Source organism: Hyperolius riggenbachi, chromosome 2, assembly GCF_040937935.1.
Source record: "Hyperolius riggenbachi isolate aHypRig1 chromosome 2, aHypRig1.pri, whole genome shotgun sequence".
In the NCBI taxonomy this organism is placed as follows: domain Eukaryota; kingdom Metazoa; phylum Chordata; class Amphibia; order Anura; family Hyperoliidae; genus Hyperolius; species Hyperolius riggenbachi.
Window position 1 is genome coordinate 284371360 of NC_090647.1, and position 21687 is coordinate 284393046.

Below are 21687 nucleotides of genomic sequence, written 5' to 3' on the forward strand. Positions count from 1 at the left end.
TGGCCGGTTCCACAAAATTTGCCCCCTCATAGACCACCTGTCATCAAAATTTGCAGACGCTTATACCCCTGAACAGTCATTTTGAGACATTTGGTTTCCAGACTACTCACGGTTTTGGGCCCGTAAAATGCCAGGGCGGTATAGGAACCCCACAAATGACCCCATTTTAGAAAAAAAGACACCCCAAGGTATTCTGTTAGGTGTATGACGAGTTCATAGAAGATTTTATTTTTTGTCAAAAGTTAGCGGAAATTGATTTTTATTGGTTTTTTCACAAAGTGTCATTTTTCACTAACTTGTGACAAAAAATAAAATCTATGAACTCGCCATACACCTAACGGAATACCTTGGGGTGTCTTTCTAAAATGGGGTCACTTGTGGGGTTCCTATACTGCCCTGGCATTTTAGGGGCCCTAAACCGTGAGGGGTAGTCTAGAAAACAAATGCCTCAAAATGACCTGTGAATAGGACGTTGGGCCCCTTAGCGCACCTAGGCTGCAAAAAAGTGTCATATGTGGTATCGCCGTAGGAGAAGTAGTATAATGTGTTTTGGGTTGTATTTTTACACATACCCATGCTGGGTGGGAGAAATCTCTCTGTAAATGGACAATTGTGTGTAAAAAAAAAAAAAAAAAACAAAAAAAAAACCAAACAATTGTCATTTACAGAGATATTTCTCCCACCCAGCATGGGTATGTGTAAAAATACACCCCAAAACACATTATACTACTTCTCCTGAGTACGGCAATACCACATGTGTGGCACTTTTTTGCAGCCTAACTGCGCTAATGAGCCCAAAGTCCAATGAGCACCTTTAGGCTTTACAGGGGTGCTTACAAATTAGCACCCCCAAAATGCAAGGACAGTAAACACACCCCACAAATGACCCCATTTTGGAAAGTAGACACTTCAAGGTATTCAGAGAGAGGCATGGTGAGTCCGTGGCAGATTTCATTTTTTTTTTTGTCACAAGTTAGCAGAAATGGAACCTTTTTTTTTTTCCTTGTCACAAACTGTCATTTTCTGCTAACTTGTGACAAAAAATAATATCTTCTATGAACTCACTATGCCTCTCAGTGAATACTTTGAGATGTCTTCTTTCCAAAATGGGGTCATTTGGGGGTATTTATACTATCCTGGAATTCAAGCCCCTCATGAAACATGACAGGTGGTCAGAAAACACATGCTACAAAATGGGAAAATTCACTTTTTGCACCATAGTTTGTAAACGCTATAACTTTTAGCCAAACCAATAAATAGCTGAATGGTTTTTGTTTTTTTTTTATCAAAAACATGTTTGTCCACATTTTTCGTGCTGCATGTATACAGAAATTTTACTTTATTTGAAAAAGGTCAGCACAGAAAGTTAAAATCATTTTTTTTGACAAAATTCATGTCTTTTTTGATGAATATAATAAAAAGTAAAAATCAAAGCAGCAATCAAATAGCACCAGTAGAAAACTATTAGTGACAAGAAAAGGAGACAAAATTCGTTTAGGTGGTAGGTTGTATGAGCGAGCAATAAACCGTGAAAGCTGCAGTGGTCTGAATGGAAAAAAAAAGGGTCTGATCCTTAAGGGGGGGTAAAGCCTGCGGTCCTCAAGTGGTTAAATCCAGCTTTTTTTTAGTTATTCACTTTTGAAGAGAGTACACGATTGAATTCCTGTCAGTACCTGACCGCTTTTATGTCTCTTTTAGTCCTCCAAGCCGATCTCCCAGGGTCTCCTCCATAGCAGATGGTGGCCACTGTGCATGTGCACAGCTCCGGGAGCAGGAGCTCAGACATGTGCAGTGGCTGATGACCTGTCCCGGGTCCGCGACTGCTACAGAGAGGACCCCAGGAGACAAGCTTGGAGCAGAGCTGTGGCAAGGGACACATAGGCTTCCAGGGGCTGGATGATGCCCCAGGTAAATCAATCAGATTTTTTTTTATGTTTCCCTGGTGTTTCCTTTAAAGGACAACTGAAGTGAGAAGAACATGGAGGCTGCCATATTTATTTCCTTTTTTAATAATACCGGTTGCCTGATAGCCCTGCTGGTCTATTTGGCTGCAGTATGTCTGAGTAACACCAGTAACAAGCATGAAGCTAATCTTGTCAGATCGGACATTAATGTCAGAAACCTCATATGCTGCATGCTTGTTCAGGGGCTATGACTAAAAGTATTAGAGGCAGAGGATTAGCAGGACAGCCAGGCAAGTGGTATTTCTTAAAAGGAAACTAATATGGCAGCCTCCATATCCCTCTCGCTTCAGTTCTTTAAAATAAAATTAATTGGTGACAGTACTGCAGTCCATTTTGCTTGGTTTGAGGAAGAAAGAGGGAGGGGGAAGTCTACTTTACACCAAAATATAGTTTATCAGAGCTCTTTTGCCAACATTCTGTTTCAAAACAGGACAACAGGGATACATTTATTGTCAGACATCAAACAGTTAATTTAGTAAGATTTGGTACGTGAATACCAAATACACAAAAAAAAAAATATATATGACCCCGTATGTCTTACATGACACGCATAAGAAAAAATTCCTTTATATTTGGCAACCTTGGAAACAACTTGCATTTCCTTCCTTAGACACTGAATTGCTCATCTAATACTGACTCTAAGCTACTCTTTTGGACTTTCTTACTTCTACCCCCATTCTCTTTCACCTCCCCCCCTCTCTCGCCATTCCCTTCCTTTCCCACCTCTCTTGAGCTAGGGGTGGGCACATTGAGAGGACAGAAGGATTCTCCTCACCCTCACACACACAACCCTTTTAGGACTGCAGGTCTATGGCACCACTTGCCACCGACCCATAGGATCTTTTTTGTTCTATTTGCTTATAATGTTGTTACTACATGCTTATGCAAATTGCCTAGGCCTCTCCAGTAAAAGAAGCTTGATAGCAACTGGAGATTTGACTGTGCCGGTGCTGATTGATGTTATTTGCTGCTCTGCATGGGACACATTATGTTTCGCCTACATGTACATATATTTGTACTATTGTTATGACTGAAACATTTTAAAACCGAAATATAAGCCTGAATTGACTTTACAGGAAAAGTAAGAGCAGACAGCACATCACCGGAGGGCCATAGGAATACAAAAAAAATAAAATAAAAATTATGAATGTGCCACTGCTGAACCTCTACAACATCGTCCACTCTAAATTATGTCTGAGCACACGTACACATAAAATACCTGAGTGTTACAGTAAGACAAGCTCCCGTCCCGTGACCTATTGAAGAACTCACCTTGGCACTGCAGTCCTTGGATGCCGTCACAAACATGGTCATATCTCTGGAAGATTGAATATCATTGATCTGTTTTGAGTGCTCTTTAATGCTATTGACAATCTCTCCAGACTGGGGAAAGAAAAAACATTAGCATTTTACAAGCCAATCAGAAGATTCTCCTTCACATGAAATAGGTTTCTATGTACATCATTAACAACTACAACTATTATAGTGACTGCATTACCTACCATAAGAATTCTGACACCAGAGATGATTTAAACAAACTACTCTGTACTACAGCAGATTTAGTGCTTTCTTGCACTTATATTGAATCATTACAGCAACCTAATAAAATGATGTATGAAGGGCTTTAAAAAAACCAAAAACAAATACCTGTTTTTGTGCAAAATACAAAATGGAAAATATTTGCTCTACCAGTTTATAGACCCCAAAGCATGCAGGGTATGGAGTGACTTTATTCAGAAATGGGAAACCTCACTAGAACACTCTAAATCAAAGTCACACCGAAGGTCATGCAGCACTGTTTTCTGCCTGAGAACCAGAGCTCTGTATGTTTGCAGGCTGGATTGCCTGGGAGGCACAGGTTATGTTAGCATTCTTTAACTATGATGTGAAGAACAGTTTTGGGAACGGTGATTGATTGTGGTGGGATACACCGTTACCTCTTAAGGGGCCCATACACCTAACGATTTTCCCGCCGATATACAGCAGTTTCGAACACCGTGATCGAAACGGCTGTGAAATCGCCGCGCACACCACTGACAGAACGGTCGATTTCTGTCCGAAATCGATCGTTCCCGTCGACACATCCGTGCAGAAGATTTTTCTCGGTCGCCGGCGGGTCGGGAGTGCGTCGATAGCGGCGTTCAAATGCCTGATGACCGACGCAATGCAGCGGGTATACATTACCTGTTCTGGCCAGCGCGAGTCCCCGCTGTCTTCTTCTCCGCTCCACTCCAGACCGTTCCTGCAGCTACACAGAACTTCCTGTCCCGGCAGGAAGTTTAAACAGTAGAGCGCCCTCTACTGTTTAAACTTCCCCTGGACAGGAAGTTCAGTAGCTGCAGGTAACGGTCTGGAGCGGAGAAGAAGACAGCGGTGACTCGCGCAGGCCGGAACAGGTAATGTATGCAGGGGTGGGGTGGGGGGCGCAGCAGCAGCTCCACAGATTGTGATCGGTTTCAGGCTGAAATAGATTCACAATCTGTTTGCAGTAAAGGTGGCCATACGATCCCTCTCTGATCAGATTTGATCAGAGAGGGATCTATCTGTTGGTGGAATGTGATGGCAAATCGACCAGTGTATGGCCACCTTTACAGTTTCTTATGGCTGCCAGTGATAGGTTTGCAGGTCTGGGGTGAAGAAGGCTCAACTGAACACAGGATGGCTAGTGTTTATTTACTCACTCAGGGGGATTATACTATGGCGTCTAGGGAGTATACCAACTTGAAGTCTGTTTTCACATAAGGCTTTCACCTGCCCTTTACTGCTACAGGATTTTAATGGCTGTAGTATTTTTTTTTTTTTGTGTGTGTGCTTTCAGTTGCCTCAGTTTTAAATTTTCTATAATGGTGCAGCCTGCCTGTTTTTTTTTTTTGTAATTTATTTTAACCAGTTCAGCCTATCTGGACGAGCACGTTCGTCCAGATAGGCTCTGCTGCTGCGCGGTGCACACGCTCCCGCCGCCTGCCGCTAGCCTCCAATCAGTGAATGGGAATATAGTTCCCATTCACTTATCTAAGTCTCCCGCAGAAAAACCTACAATCTCTCATCAGAGACCGCCATCTTTCTGCCCCTCCCCCAAAAATTTCCCGTCCTCTTTCTAGTTCCTGGATGCGAGATCGTTCCCATCCAGGACTTTGACCGTGGCCATCTTGTGGCCAAATAGTAAACTACACCCACATACATTTTTTATTAAACAATTACATTATTTTACATTTAAAATTAGCAGTTTCCCTCCCACACCAAAAATTACCCAAATACAATTAAAAAACAAACAAACACAACATAAATAGTTACCTAAGGGTCTAAACTTTGAAAATATGCATGTCAAGGGTATATTATATTATTTTAAAATATAAGCTTGTAAATAGTGATGGACGCAAATTGAAAAAATGCACCTTTATTTCTAAATAAAATATCGGCGCCATAAATTGTGATAGGGACATCATTTAAACGGTGTAATAACCTGGGCAAATAAAATACATGAGTTTTAATTACGGTAGCTTATATTAATTTCAAACTATAATGGCCAAAAACTGAGAAATAATGATTTTTTTTTCATTTCTTAATCTTCCTGTTAAATGGATTTAGAAAAAAATAATTCTTAGCAAAATGTACCACCCAAAGAAAGCCTAATTAGTGGCGGAAAAAACAAGATATAGATCAATTCATTGTGATAAGTAGTGATAAAGTTATTGGCAAATGAATGGGAGGTGAACATTGCTCGGATGCATCAGGTTTTCGACACTGTGGGGCTGAAGCGGTTAAAGTGGACCTAAACTTGGAACTTCTTCTCTGCACTAAAAGATACGCAACCGCATAATAACCTTTAAAGAACATTTCTTTGTTACAGCTGATACAAATCCTTCAATAAATCTGCAGCGTTTCCACTTCCTGTTTTTATAAAAGCAGACATATTAACATCCGATGCTTTAAAATTAGTTTATCTACCGCTGCAGTCAGGTGACACGGGAGAGATCAAAATACAATTTGTGACTAGGAACGGAGAAGGGGAATTAGACAGGCTAAACTCTCTAAATATATACAGGGTGCATTTCTCTGTGTTTTCCTTCTGTCCTGTGCAAGAGTTTAGATCAACTTTAACCGGTCATACACATTGTCAGCCTTCTGATATTTTGTAATTTTAAAAGGGTCACACACTGCCTTGTCTTACTGTGGGCAACTCATGTGGCCTATGTATAACTAGGCATAGTCAATGAAAGGCAAATTCCAAGTTATGCAAGATTATGCAAATTTAGCATGCAAATATATGCAGCTTGAAAATGGACCAATTGAAATTTACCAAGGTGGAATTTGATTGGTCTATACATGAAAAATTTGTATAATCCTGCAACAACTCTATTTGCATCTCACTGACTGAGGCTAAAGGTGCGTACACACGTCAGATAAAAATGAAAGATCACAGACCAATTTTACCCCCTTTCATGTAGTATGAGAGCCATACTCTACACAGTCTATTCTATTGAGTTGAACTCCCCATCAGATAAAAAATCTTTGCAAGATGCTGCACACAAAGATGCTGTACACATGCAACAGATCATTATCTGCAAAAGATCTGTTCCTGCAAAAGATCCATTCCTGCAAAATGCATTCATAGTCTATGACATCTGCAGATCTCATACACACCTTGTTTAATGGACATTCATCTGCAGATCAGACAATTATCTGCCGATCTGAAGATCCAACCTGGTGGATCTGATCTACAGATAATTGTCCGTTAAACAAGGTGTGTATGAGATCTGCAGATATAGACTATGAATGCGTTTTGCAGGAACGGATCTTTTGCAGGAACAGATCTTTTGCAGATACTGATCTGTTGCATGTGTACAGCATCTGTGTGTGCAGCATCTTGCAAAGATTTCTATCTGATGGGGAGTTCAGCTCCATAGAATAGACTGTGTAGAGTATGGCTCTCATACTACATGAAAGGGGGTAAAATTGGTCTGTGATCTTTCATTTTTATCTGACGTGTGTACGCACCTTAAGTGTTCTACATGCCTCCATTTACTTAAGAAAATGCAGATTGACAGCTCTTAACCTCCCTGGCGTTCTATTAAAGATCGCCAGGGGGCAGCGCAGCGCTATTTTTTTTCAATCATGTAGCTAGCCTAGCGCTAGCTACATGATGGCCCCCCTGCCTTCCGCATCCCTCCCACCCCTCCGATCGCCGCCGGCACTGTAAGCCATAAGGAAATCCCGTTCTGAAATGAGATTTCCTTTAGGGCTTCCCCCGTCGCCATGGCGACGCACGTCGTGACGTCATCGACGTCGTGACGTCACAGGGAGACCCGATCCACTCCTCAGCGCTGCTTGGCACTGATTGGCCAGGCAGCGCACGGGGTCTCGCCTGGGGGGGCCCTGCATCGTGGCGGGGGATCAGGTGAGACACGCAGCAAGCAAAGTGCTTGCTGCGTGTTTAAAAAAAAAAAAAATTATTCAAATCGGCCCAACGGGGCCTGAGCGGCGACCTCCGGCGGTAATGGACGTATTAAGTCGACCATAGCGCTAAGGAGGTTAAAGGACAACTGAAGTGATGAGGATATGGAGACTGCCATGATTATTTCCTTTTAAGCAATACCATTTGCCTGGCAGCCCTGCTAATCTTCTGCCTCTAGTACTTTTAGCCATAGCCCCTGAACAGGTATGCAGCAGATCAGGTGTTTCTGACATTGTCAGATTTGACAAAATTAGCTGCATGCTTGTTTCTGGTGTGATTCAGACACTACTGTAGCCAAATAGACAAACAGGGCTGCCGGGCAACTGGTATTGGTTAAAAAGAAATAAATATGGCAGCTTCCATATTCCTCTCACTTCAGTTCCTCTTTAAGATTTTGCAAGGACCTCTGGTTTGTGTGACTAATTGGTGGCTATATGATTCGGTCATACCATAGATACACAAAGTAGACCCTTATGGCCTACACTACTGTACAGATATAACTTGTAATAAAGCTGAACTGCCGGTCACAGTGATTATTTAATATGACAAAATACTACATGACAGCTTATCACATTCTATAAATTAAGTTAGCTTTTGAAATTGAAATAATGAAATCTTTTCCCCACCTTTGCACTGTACTGGTTAAGTTCTCCATTTTCATGGCCAGCGATGATGTTCTCACCCAGTGGACCCCAAACAGCACTAGTTATTTTAGATTCACTGCAACTGATTTTCATGTATGGTTCATTATCCTCTGCAAACATAAAAAGGAAAGAATGGCAAGACCAATCATTGACAACACTGAAAGAAAATTCTATTTTGATATCACTTTAAATGCAGGATAATCAACATCATTTTGTATTTGATTTTGATAAATTTCACAAGTTTTAACACTTCAAACTACAATTAAACATTAAAATGAATATAATAAGTACATATTTAATACAGCATTGTATAAACATTAAACTTGCGTACCAGTAAAGAGCAAGAGAGAGGACTGGTACAAATAGACCTGTGGGCGCAAAGACAAATTTTCCAGTGCCTTTTATACTATAGCTTCCCTATAATGCAGAGTTCCCCAACAGCACAGGTTTTCCAGGAAACCACAAACATCCACAAGTGAGGTAATTAGCATCTAAGCAGAGCTGATTAACTATCTCTGTAGATTTCCACAAAACATGCAGTGTTGGTGGGCCTTGAGGACAGGGTTGGGGGAACCACTGCTATAATACATTGCAACTCTCTAGCGACTCCCATCCCTTTAGGACCACAATACAGTATCAATGCTGTCTACTGGCCACCAGTGTACCTCATGTTTCCAGTGTCCTATGTGCTTCAGCTCTACTGCCTACTATAGTATCCCAGCTTGCTATTTCTACCTACAGTGTATCCCAACTTTGTAGGGCCCGGCTTTCTGTAGTGAGTTCCAAGTTTCCAGTGTCATTTAGTGTGTCCCAGCTTTACAGGGCCCACATGGTGTCATAGCTTTCCAATGCCAAAGCCTGAGGTTTCGGCTGCCCCAAAATATACCTGCAAAACCCAAATCAGATATTGGGACTGTTCAAGTTCATGTCAGCATCCTGATGTGTGTGGTGCTATTCTTATCAGAATCAATACCCCTAATAAAAATCCACTTACAGACAGCCAGCCAGCCCCAAATCTCCTCTTATTGTTAACCCCTTCATGACACTCAAAACTACCCTCCCCCTATTCTATGCCCGAACGGTAATGGTCTTTTTTTCAGTGGAAAAAAGAACTGTGCATCGCAAATGCAGTGCAAGCACGATTTTTCTATTCACACTGCATGCACTGCGGGGCAATTTATTCTGCAGTTGGGAAAGTTTAACCCCCAGAGACCCAAATATAGAAAAAAACTTCAAAAAAATGTTTCAACCTTTCACATGTTGTTATAGGAGGCTTGTGATGCCTAAATCAGTGTTTTTTTTTTATTTTGACATTTTAGTAACTTTTTGGGAGGATGTTGTAAAATTGCAACGCTGGGCTTGTAGAGTAGCAGAAGTTCAATAGTATCACTCACACTCTGAACACATGTAAGGAACAATTAAGTTATTTTTTACTTTACAGTTTATAAAGACCCACATAAGTTCATGTATATGCACAATAACAGTATAATAAAGAAAAAAAATAATTTTTATTATCAATTTAATACAAAAAATGAGTATCATATAAAAAAACACTGGATCCAGACTATGGCCTCGATTCATCAAGTGTTACCGAACGCTTTCCGAATGCTTTATCGAGCGTTCGGTAATTTAGCGCAAGCATGTAGCGGAAGTTAGTATTCATGAATGACATCGCAGGTCAATATCGTGCGTGCGGTAATTGTGCGGTAAATTTTCCGAAACTAGTATTCAAGAAGCAGAAAGGGGGCATGTCAGGGCGGTAAATTCCAAGTACAGTATCGCCTGCACTGCGCTGTCGTTATTTATGTTTCTGCTGTCGGTGTATTTAACAGGAACCTGTACTGAGTAAAATTATTTAAAATAAGCACATGACGTAGCTGCAAATGAATATTACATCCTTACCTTTCCTCTCAGAAGCTCACCGTTTTCTTCTTATAGTGATCCCTTCCAGTTCTAACAAGATTGTCAGGACTGAAATATACCAGTTGCTGTCAGTTATATATCAGTTATATATCAGCTGCTGTCAGTTACAACTGAATGTGCAAGGTAATGTCCATGTTTCTCTATGGCTCAAGTGGGCAATATTACAGTTTAATAGTGTGCTGACCAGGAAGCTGTTATGGGGTAATGGCCTTTTGGCCCATGAATTTACTGTAAAGGCTCTATACAGTAGGTAGAGACATACATAAATTAAACAAATTAGCTAATTGCCAGCACCTAACCACAGGTATACAAAAACTCTAATTAAATTAGCTGTTAAAGAACAGGTGGTAACAGGGGATAACAGTTGATACAACAGGGCACAAAAAAAGGTTAGGAAGTCTGCAAGCAGGACCCTGTGATGTACAAATTGGGTGCCTGTTTACAGTGGATGCATCAAACAATGAAAAATGTCATCAATTACCATATGTATTGGCAGGTCTGAGGGCTGCAGGAGATAGGCATTTGTGGAAGTTCCAATGACTTTCCTGTCAGGCAGGAACAGCCAGGTTTGATATTAAGGCCTGGTGCACACCAAAAACCGATAGCAGATCCGCAAAACGCTAGCGGTTTTTGAAACGCTTTTTCTTATTTTTAGGAAGCGTTTCACCTAGTGTTTTGCGTTTTTGGGTAGCGTTTTTGGTGTAGTAGATTTCATATATTGTTACAGTAAAGCTGTTACTGAACAGCTTCTGTAACAAAAACACCTGCAAAACTGCTCTGAACTGGCGTTTTTCAAAGCGGTTTGCGTGTTTCCTATACTTAACATTGGAGGCAGCAACGCCTCCGCAATCCAAAAAATTCCTCACCCCGGGAGTATGCGTTTCAGCAAAATGCCTCCCGCTCTGTGATCCACCCCATTGAAATACATTACCCACGCGTTTCCACAGCCGCAAGCGGCTGTAAAAACGCGAGAAAACCCGCTCGGTGTGCACCAGCCCTAATGCTGGGTATACACGGCTCGATGCCCCCTTATCAATCGAGCCGCTGATGGCTCGATTGATAATATCCGACGTGTCCGATCACCGCGGGGATCGATTCCGTGCTCGATACCCGCGGCCGGACAATAACGGTGAATCGAGCGGGAGATGAGAAGCGCCGGCGGGGACGAGTGGGAATCGATCCGGGTGCACGCGCGGACAAGCGGGGACGCAGCGGGAGTCGATCCGGCGGCTAATCGGCCGCCAGATCGACCCGTGTATTCCCAGCATTAGTCCATGTTTCATGTTTCAACTTCACACTTTCCATTCCACAACTCTTTTCAGGTAGACATATTATTCAATTAGTCATGCAAACAGTTTCATCCTTGCCTCAAAGAAAACTATCACCTTCTCAAGTTTACTATGCAGACAAAATCTTGCTACCACTATGACCCACTGTTGTAAAATTACAACATAGAAATAACCATCTCCAAATCTCTCAATATCAGTATATTTGATGTTACAAAATCTGCATGATCTACACATGTTAATTATCACAGAAAAAAATATTTCAAACTTTTTATTTACTTGAGTCTTGATGTATCCTGTCCAAAACAACATGATATACTCCAAAGCAGGCAACAGAGTTGTATGACTTCATGGCCAAATAAACAGACCTATTTATACATTCAATCATCCAATAGTGTTGCAGAACTGAACAATAGGTCCTATTAGTAATGTACATGAGGTTTTAAAAAGAAGAGAATGGGGGAGGGTTTTTTTTTTTAGCCTTAAATGTGATGTTGTAATATTACAACACTGGGTCTCTGCGTGTTAACTGCAGTATTGTGTTTTGAATTTCTGACAGCGAAATAGAAAAAATTAGATTGGTAGACTGCATGAAAAATGCATAGCACCATGCTTGTTATGTAACTTTCTTGGGCTCCAAGTGTCTTAAAGAGAATCTGTACTCTAAAATTCTCACAATAAAAAGCATACCATTCTATTCATTATGTTCTCCTGGGCCCCTCTTTGCTGTTTCTGCCACTCCCTGCTGCAAACCTGGCTTGTAATTGCCAGTTTTAGGCAGTGTTTACAAACAAAAAACATGGCTGCTAACCAGCATGTGATAGGCTGAGAGAAGCTCAGTCTGTGACTCATTCAGAGCCTGGAGGGGGCATGGAGAGGGTGTGTATAACTTCTACCTATCACAGCAGAGCAGCACATTCCTGCCTGAGCTGACAAAGGACAGAAGATTAGATTATATAACAGAGATAATACAGCCACTGTGCAACTAGGAAAGGCTGCAGTAAGACAGACCACATTAGAACAGGTATAGGAACTTATATGATAGAAAAAATAAATTGTTACAGAGTCTCTAACTCAAACACAGCATTCACTACATTTGCGTTTGGATGAAAAAAAAAAAAAAAAAAAAAAAAAAAAAAGTGAAAAAGGGGCACTGTAATTAACATTGGCAAATCACCTCAAATTCTGAAAAATGGACCAAAAGAAGGCCAATGGAAAAGGGCCTAACCCTCCCTATGGAGGTCACAGCCCAAAACTTCACTCAACTCTGGCAGTAAATTACAGCATTATCGCCCACAATCTTCATCGTCAGCTTATGCAATAGTTAAACTTTTGTCAGCCCAAACCGTGGTGCACAAATATTTGGACTAAAGACTCTCAAGCACCAGCACTCCCAAGAGTATTTGTTATTGATCCAGAAAATGGGAGGCAGGAGAGGCATTTGTTTCTAGTGCTGGGGTTGGGGAGAACAGGAGATGCACACAGAATTGCAGCCAAAAGACAAAGGCACAGTTCTACTCAGGAATGAGTAGTGCAAGCAGCTGCAGGTGCTCCCCCAGCTGTGTGAATATAGTATGCCCCCACATCAGCCACTGCCACAAACAAACGCTCTCCTAAAACCTGTTTGCAGTTACAGCTTCCCTCAACCTTATAAGAGAAAGGTGCCCCAGTTTGTGCAGGCAAGGTGAGGCCTGGGGTGGATGGGGCAAATGCCTCCCTGCCCCTTCAGCAAGCTATGTATGTAACTTCCTTAGACTATTAGGCTTTTGTTAAATACTCACCAATCTGGGATGGATCCCTAAGGTCAAAAAAGCTGACAAAGCATTGATAACCCATCTGCTTGTCTGTGGAAAACATGATGATGTTTCCTCCAAAGTCAAATCCACAGGTCCTGACAGCTGAATTTGTCTGCACTTGGGCCAGCTGCTTCCCTAAAAAAAAAAAAGTCAAAGATAAAAGTCAGAAAAAAAATAGCAGAAAATGACTGCTTCAGTAAAAACCATGAATGTTTCATTTAAACAGACCCCTACCCTAAAACCCTGATCCATTCATATTAAGGTGGATGACATGCTGCTCATTCATGGACAGTGTTTCACATCATACTGGGGGGGGTGACATTGTAGACTAGGCTACTTATCACTGGGAGCACAAGGTTGCATACTAACATGCAGCCATATATAAATCGGAGAAGCATTTATTATACTGGAACCAGGCGAATTAAGGTAAAATGGGTTTCCAGAATATTTTGTTACATTCTGCTGTGTGTCATTCAAAGAGGGCCTAAAGGGAAATCAAAATAAATAAATTACACACACACACACTTCTGAAGACTGCCTGAAGCATGCCGAATAACTATTCCACATAGTAGATTGAATGCCTTCAACTGACAGCAGAGGAACAGCGGGATGGACTAAAGTCTGGTATCCAGAGCCTGCCATCTACTAGGAATGCAAAACATATAGCTGGGAAAACAATGTATTGCAAAAAGTACAGACTGGCACAGAGCATTGTACATAGCTAATTAATGCTTTACCATCATATGCATAGAATAAAAAAAATAAAAAAAAGGAGGCAGAACTACGGCCATACTGAAGACAGTCTACTGAAAGTGTGCCTAGTGGCAGAAAAAAAAAAAAAAAAAAACCAACCCCCTCCCCCCAAAAAAACCCCACCCCATTGATGGCCAAACAAGTCAGGAGTAACAGCTAACCAGCCTAGGCTATGCATCAATGGGAGGGCTGAGCAATATTCAATATACAGCAATAAATAGGTATATGAAGGGTTGCTGATGCAGACACCAGGAAAATGGGTGGGTATGCTATTGAATTTACTGTATTCTACTATGTCAAAACAGTGCCTCTTTAATGGCATGAGCCAATTCTGCTAGAAGACACAGGCGACCAGAAATTATACATGCAAGATAATATGTAGACTCACCTGTTTCACAATCCCATAATCTGCATGTGTTGTCTGCTGATCCAGAAAGTACATGGCGTGTATCCCCTGAACACTCGGTTAAAGAATGTTACATACAAGTGTAGTGCAGCATAAGCAGTACAGACATTGAAAATTACGTTCATACAATGCTACTTACTCTACCAAATGTTTAATACCAGCTCAACTGTTTTTTATATCAGCAAATTGAAATTTTTCACAAACAAAAATAAAATTATATATTTTTATTAAGTGGAGTTGCCTCTGGTTTAGTAAGAAGCATCTACATCTTTGCAATATATATCAATATCTTACATGTACACACATAAGCCATAGTCCTTTCCACTGCAAATCACAGTCATGCTGCAATTCTGATTTGTAGATCTTTAAAAAAAAAATAATAAAAATAAAAAAAAAATTCCTGTATGTTGCATCGCAATTTGTCTTACAATTGTTTTGCGCGGCGTAACTGCATTTTTTGGGAGAAAAGGATGTGGGGCTTCACACACATAGGGTACAGGTATGAAAATCATATAGTGGCACACTCGCTATGCAATTTTTGTGCACTCCTGCAGAGTATACCTAAATGCAATCGCACAAAAATTGCAACAGTTATCTATAATCTGTTTTTGTCATGTCAGAATTGGGGTACCCATACATATTTCAATTTTTTTCAACAGATCAGACAGATTAGAGATAGCCTAGAATTATGAAAAGGATACAGTCAACATCAACACACCAAACTGCTCCTGTGTGGCCATTGTAGGTACCAAGTCGCTCTCCGTTCACTGAATACCAAGCATTCACAACCTAGAAATAAGGAAAATGCTATATAAAAGCACGCAAGAAAACATAAAGGAGCTGCATATCTTAACCAATTCATGTCATAGGCCTGGTGCACACCGAGCTGTTTTTAAAGTGACCCGCAAACCGCTGCCGCCTTGGAAACCGCTTGGCTAATGTACAGGGAGTGCAGAATTTATTAGGCAAATTAGTATTTTGAAAACACACGATTGGTTCACACGATGGCCAGGGGCCCCGGACCCCTCTCACTGGCCGGGGCCCCAAGGCCAACACACGATACCTGGAGGAGAGTGCAGGTGGGCCTGGACCTCTCACACCCAGGCTCTGGACCTCTCACATCCAGAAAACCCACCAACACTGCCTCCATACTGAATGCAAAAATCAACACACACAAGCAATAGAACACAGCAGTACATGCATCCAGCTACATTTGAAATTGGTCAGCAGGTAAGGGTGTATGACAGTGCATCCTGATTGGCTGACGAGCACATGCTGACCAATTTCAAATGTAGCTGGATGCATGTACTGCTGTGTTCTATTGATTGTGTGTGTTGAAATGCGTATTTTGACCACATCATCCTCTTTATGCATGTTGTCTTACTCCAAGCTGTATAGGCTCGAAAGCCTACTACCAATTAAGCATATTAGGTGTTGTGCATCTCTGTAATGAGAAGGGGCGTGGTCTAATGACATCAACACCCTATATCAGGTGTGCATAATTATTAGGCAACTTCCTTTCCTTTGGCAAAATAGGTCAAAAGAAGGACTTGACAGGCTCAGAAAAGTCAAAAATAGTGAGATATCTTGCAGAGGGATGCAGCACTCTTAAAATTGCAAAGCTTCTGAAGCGTGATCAACAATCAAGTGCTTCATTCAAAATAGTCAACAGGGTAGCAAGAAGCATGTGGGAAAACCAAGGCGCAAAATAACTGCCCATGAACTGAGAAAAGTCAAGCGTGCAGCTGTCAAGATGCCACTTGCCACCAGTTTGGCTATATTTCAGAGCTGCAACATCACTGGAGTGCCCAAAAGCACAAGGTGTGCAATACTCAGAGACATGGCCAAGGTAAGAAAGGCTGAAAGACGACCACCCCTGAACAAGACACACAAGCTGAAACGTCAAGACTGGGCCAAGAAATATCTCAAGATTTTTTTTAACGTTTTATGGACTGATCGAATGAGAGCGAGTCTTGATGGGCCAGATGGATGGGGCCGTGGCTGGATTGGTAAAGGGCAGAGAGCTCCAGTCCGACTCAGACGCCAGCAAGGTGGAGGTGGAGTACTGGTTTGGGCTGGTATCATCAAAGATGAGCTTGTGGGGCCTTTTCGGGTTGAGGATGGAGTCAAGCTCAACTCCCAGTCCTACTGCCAGTTTCTTGAAGACACCTTCTTCAAGCAGTGGTACAGGAAGAAGTCTGCATCCTTCAAGAAAAACATGATTTTCATGCAGGACAATGCTCCATCACACGCGTCCAAGTACTCCACAGCGTGGCTGGCAAGAAGGTGTAAAAGAAGAAAAACTAATGACATGGCCTCCTTGTTCACCTGATCTGAACCCCATTGAGAATCCGTGGTCCATCATAAAATGTGAGATTTACAAGGAGGGAAAACAGTACACCTCTCTGAACAGTGTCTGGAAAGGCTGTGGTTGCTGCTGCACGCAATGTTGATGGTGAACAGATCAAAACACTGACAGAACCCATGGATGGCAGGCTTTTGAGTGTCCTTGCAAAGAAAGGTGTCTACATTGGTCACTGATTTGTTTTTGTTTTGTTTTTGAATGTCAGAAATGTATATTTGTGAATGTTGAGATGTTAGGGCTGGTTCACACGGGCGTCTGCTGAGCTTTTGCTTGGCATTGCGTTCCAAACGCCAGCGTTTAAAAAGCTAGCTTTTGAAGGCTTTTGAAAAGCGTTCAAGGCTAGCAGTTCTGGTCTCTGCTATTGTTTCCTCGCGTTTACCGCCTCTGAAAGCAGCATGTTGCTTTTGAGACTAGACGCAACGCTGGGATCTACTGCCAGGCTTTCATGAAAGCCTGCAAAAGCCAGCTCTAAACGCTCCCATTTACTTGCATGGGATGGCAGTAGATCCCAAAAAACGATGCGTCTGAAACACTGCGTTAAACGCCACAAAAACGCCCGTCTGAACCAGCCCTTATATTGGTTTTACTGGTAAAAATAAATAATTGAAATGGGTATATATTTGTTTTTTGTTAAGTTGCCTAATAATTATGCACAGTAATAGTTACCTGCACACACAGATATCCCCCTAAAATAGCTAAAACTAAAAACAAACTAAAAACTACTTTCAAAAAGATTCAGCTTTGATATTAATGATTTTTTTGGGTTCATTGAGAACATTATTGTTGTTCAATAAAAAAATTATTCCTCAAAAATACAACTTGCCTAATAATTCTGCACTCCCTGTATTTCAATGGGCTGGTGTTTTAGCAAACCGCAAACGTGGGTCCTGCAGCACTTTTGCAGTTTGCAGAAGCGTTTCTGCCTCAATGTATAGTATAGCAAAAGCTCAAACCGCTCTGGAAAACGCTAGATCAGAGCTGTTTTCCAAGTGTTTTTGTTACAGAAGCTTTTCAGTAAAAGCTTTTACTGTAACAATATTTGTCATCTGCTACACAAAAATGCTCCCAAAAACGCTAGGCATGTTTAGAAAAAGTCTCTAAACGTGCCTAGAATCGCTCTGAAATCTGCTCCAAAAACCTGTAGCGTTTTGTGGATCTGCTAACGGTTTTGGTGTGCACTGGGCCATAGGCTGCAGGGGTAAAAATGCACACATGCTCCTGTGGAGCATGGGCACGTGTACTTGACAGAATGGATGTTTCTATAAAATGTCCTATTTGTACTAATGGTACACGAGTTGGACGTTTCTAAATGTCCACTTTGCATGAAGTGGTTTATTGTATGGACAAATGCCAAAATTATTTGCACATCTGATCCAAGCAAAAGATAAACATTGTGATTTGGTTAAAAATGAATAAAGGCCAATGCCTGTGCCTTTCTTTAACCTCAAAAATTGGTAAGTAACACAGATCAGTAGTTGTCACTCCATGGACTACTAGGTTGCATCAGGGCAGGAAGCACACTTATTACACTCTAGGAACCTCATACACAGCGGAAATCAATTCAGATTTATTATTGCATCTATTTAATTATTTTTCTACTTGGATGTTTTCACTTAAGCCTCTTGGACATCATTATCACCCCACCAGGGTTCAAGGCACTCTTTAAGGAAGTGGCCTTTGGCCATAAAACACATCAGGATGCAGTCTTGTTGAATACTGCAGCCAGTGTAATGTCTGTTTGTGCTGCTCGGAAGCTGCCTTCCACACTGAGTAATAAACATGCTCAGTGGGAACATGAATATACTCGAGTATAAGCCGACCCGAGTATAAGCCGACCCTCCAACTTTTACCTAAATGGTTTTTGAAAAAGTGATTGACTCAAATATAAGCCGAGGGTAGAACTGTAGGAGTGGTGCAGGTGGAATTTCAGGGGGAATTTTATTGATGGCTCTTTGTGTGTGTCTTAATAATGAAGACAGTCTGATTTATACATTAAAAGCATGCATGCCTTTGATATAATAAAAACATGAGTGCTACTGTCAGTGTCAGAAGCTAGCACCATTCAGGTATGCAACTTTTTTCCTGTGTCCTGGAATCCTGTGTGCATTGTATATACAGAGTTTGAAGTAGTCCTCCTCCCTCCCCCACCATGTACATAGTGCTGCAGGCACATTTGGTGGCCGTTTCACTATTTCCCCCCCCCCCCCCCCCGCAGCAAAATGTGCAGAGCTGCACAGGTTTTATGGGGACTTCTCTGTAGCTGCCGCCGGGACTCCTCCGACAGACTTGTTACCCTCCTGCCTCCCGCGCGCTGCTTGAATGGAAGGCACCTTTTTAGGTGTCCTCTGTCCCTCAGCATGCATGTAATACGCCGTGTCAGTGCCGTGCAGGCTTACTTTATGTACCGATTCGTTGTTGGGTCTCCTCCATAGCCAGTAGCAGCCTCATTGCCGTGATCCCTGCAGTGGTGAATGGGAAGTGATACGAGCCGCAGGCTTCTTTTGTTTATCATCGGCTGCCGGGAATTCTCCATAGCCAAAGTTAGTCTGATCTCACAGCTATGACGCCATCTAGTGGCGCCTCGTATCACTTCCCATTCGCCACTGCAAGGATCACAGCAATGAGTCTGCTACTAGCTACGGAGGAGTCCCGGGGGCGAATCGGTAAATAAAGACAGCCTGCACGGCACTGACACGGCGCATTACATGCACGGTGAGAGACAAAGGACACCACCTACGGTGCCATCCATTCCACTCAGGCAGCACGTGGTAGGCTGGAGTGTAACAAGTCTGTTAATTGTGCCTGAAGCACTATGTGCATAGCGGAGGGAGGGGTGCACATGGCCGTCAGCGGGCTGCTTTTTTTTCTTCATCTTGTGGTGGGGGAAAACTCGTTGCTCGAGTATAAGCCGAGACCCCCACTTTTGGCCCACCTTTTTGTTCTCAAAATCTCGGCTTATACTCGAGTATATACGGTAATCTCCCCCGAAATATCTCTGCAGCCACACCTCCTACACTCCCCAAATTTTTAGGATGGGAAGGGGACCCCCCAAATTACCTTTGTGTCAAACTGCAGCCCCCTAGCCCCGCTAGTTCCTAATATGGCACAGAGGTAGTTCAGGTCATCCCCTCTCTGCCCTGAAAATTTTGGGCGTGCAGAAGGTGTGACTGTAGAGATTTGAGGTTGTTAGTGCTAGCAGCATTACTGAATAGGAAATGTGGCAGCACAGGCTCCTACAACGCAGGCGGGGCAGCATATATCATTGGGCAGCACGTTCAGACAACATCGGCCTACTCCATGGTGTTTCTTCTACCAGTGTTGTGTTGCTTCTGGACATACACATTTGTTGGACGTTTGCTGTTAGTTGTGAATCAGCTGTCATGAACATCGATTTACTTGAACCGTTTTGTAATTTTACTATCTGTGTACCAACTACCAGGGTGCAGTTGGTTTTATTCTGTGACCTTATTTAGGTCTTTTTAATTAGTTTTAATAAAATATGTCTTTATCATACAATGTATTCTACAGCAATGCTGTATTCATGACATTGTAGCATTAAAGGATATCTGTAGCCACCTAAAAAAAAAAAAAACCCAAAAAACCAACATACTCGCCTAACAAGAAGGCTCTGGATCCCTTACAGCCTTTCCAGGTCTCTCTGCATCCCCTCGTTCTTCTGCCGGGCCCATTGCAGCAATCTGACTTTAATGTCAATGAAGGCTTTGGAAGTACTTGGGTCTCTGGGTACTGCCAAATGCGAACATCTGAGTCCACAAGCAAGGATTTATGTGTGTGCAGTACTGAGCCGCTCATCTTCAACAGTACTCCGAGACTCGGTTACTTCCCAAGTATTCCGAGGAGATCGGAAGACGCAGCCGGCGGGAAATTTGAACAGGCGACAGCAAGGAAACGAGAAGAACAAGAAGGCTCTATAGGATCCAGAGTCTTGTCACTTAGGTGAGTAAGTGGCTACAGGAATGCTTTCACAATTGTCATAACCTACATACGATTTGCGGTATTAGCTGGTTTAAATACTCCTCTCATTCTTAGTTTTCACCCGCATATAGTCTGCCATTATTCTATTGGGGGAAAGAGGGGGATAGACATTTATCTGTAGGTTTATGTTTTGGGATGTGGGAGTAAACTACTCGCAAACACTGGGAGGACATACATACTCCATGCAGGTAGTGTCCGGGTTTGAACCTGGAACCCCAGAACCACCAGCCAAGAGTGCCATTTACTGCACCATCAATTAAAGGAAGGGTTAACACTTCACTGCAAAAGAAAATGCAGTTTTTCACACGTGCATCCATCTGCATTACTAGAAGTACATTTTACCACAAAAGCTAAAATAATTATTAATGAGAAAATGCACACTGTGTGCACAACTATGCTGCGGATTGTATGCATCTTTCTTACATGCGAAAAAAATGCATTAGATGTGTAAATGCCTATTGACTTACATTGGTTGCACATTGTAGTGTAAATTTGCATGTGGAAACTGCACATTTTCCTAACCCTGCCCAGATAAAGCATTTCAAATAAATTGAAGAGTGTATAATCAAGTCCATACTTACTGGATCTTTAGCAACAGTAAAAAGTAAATCACCATCACGATTGTACTTGATCTGAGTGATAGACCGCTCATGGCCCTGAAGTAGGATGGGTCTCTGGGGGAAGAAAAGGGTTGTTTTTTTAAGTTAAAGTTAAAGTTAATGAAAAACCGTTGAGAAGGATGAGAAAAAAAAAAAAAAAAAAAAAAAGAGAAGAAAAACAAAAAAAACCAAAATCACATCAACAGACACAAGAATCATTTCAGGATCTATATTAATTTTTTATTCAAAAAGTAGGCAAACTATTTTCTGTGTTCTCAAATTGAAAAATAAGTTGTTGTGCCAACTGTAAACCAGCTAATGTAATACAGTATAACACTCATTCTCCTGATCATCAAGCAAGAGTTTCTTGATAGGCATGCCGCCAGGACAACAAACACCTATTCGCTTGGGAGCCAGTATGGCTGAGGTGAGCCATAAGGGAACACGAATGTCCATAGGAAAGTTTAATCTAGCTTATGTACAAGTTTTTTCCCTCAGAT

The 21687-nt window shown here is 41.9% G+C and overlaps 1 protein-coding gene across 1 annotated transcript in view; it reads right to left on the minus strand.

The window, feature by feature from the left end:
• The window catches only part of EIF3I (eukaryotic translation initiation factor 3 subunit I), a 35582-nt gene that overhangs the window by 11850 nt on the left and 2045 nt on the right, over positions 1 to 21687 (minus strand). Inside the window, exons 2-7 of the mRNA XM_068268876.1 lie at positions 21170 to 21262; positions 14929 to 15016; positions 14210 to 14275; positions 13054 to 13203; positions 8046 to 8173; positions 3237 to 3347 (exon numbers count right to left, since the gene is read on the minus strand). Coding sequence (XP_068124977.1) covers positions 3237 to 3347; positions 8046 to 8173; positions 13054 to 13203; positions 14210 to 14275; positions 14929 to 15016; positions 21170 to 21262 — 636 coding nt within the window. The remainder of the gene's footprint in view (positions 1 to 3236; positions 3348 to 8045; positions 8174 to 13053; positions 13204 to 14209; positions 14276 to 14928; positions 15017 to 21169; positions 21263 to 21687) is intronic.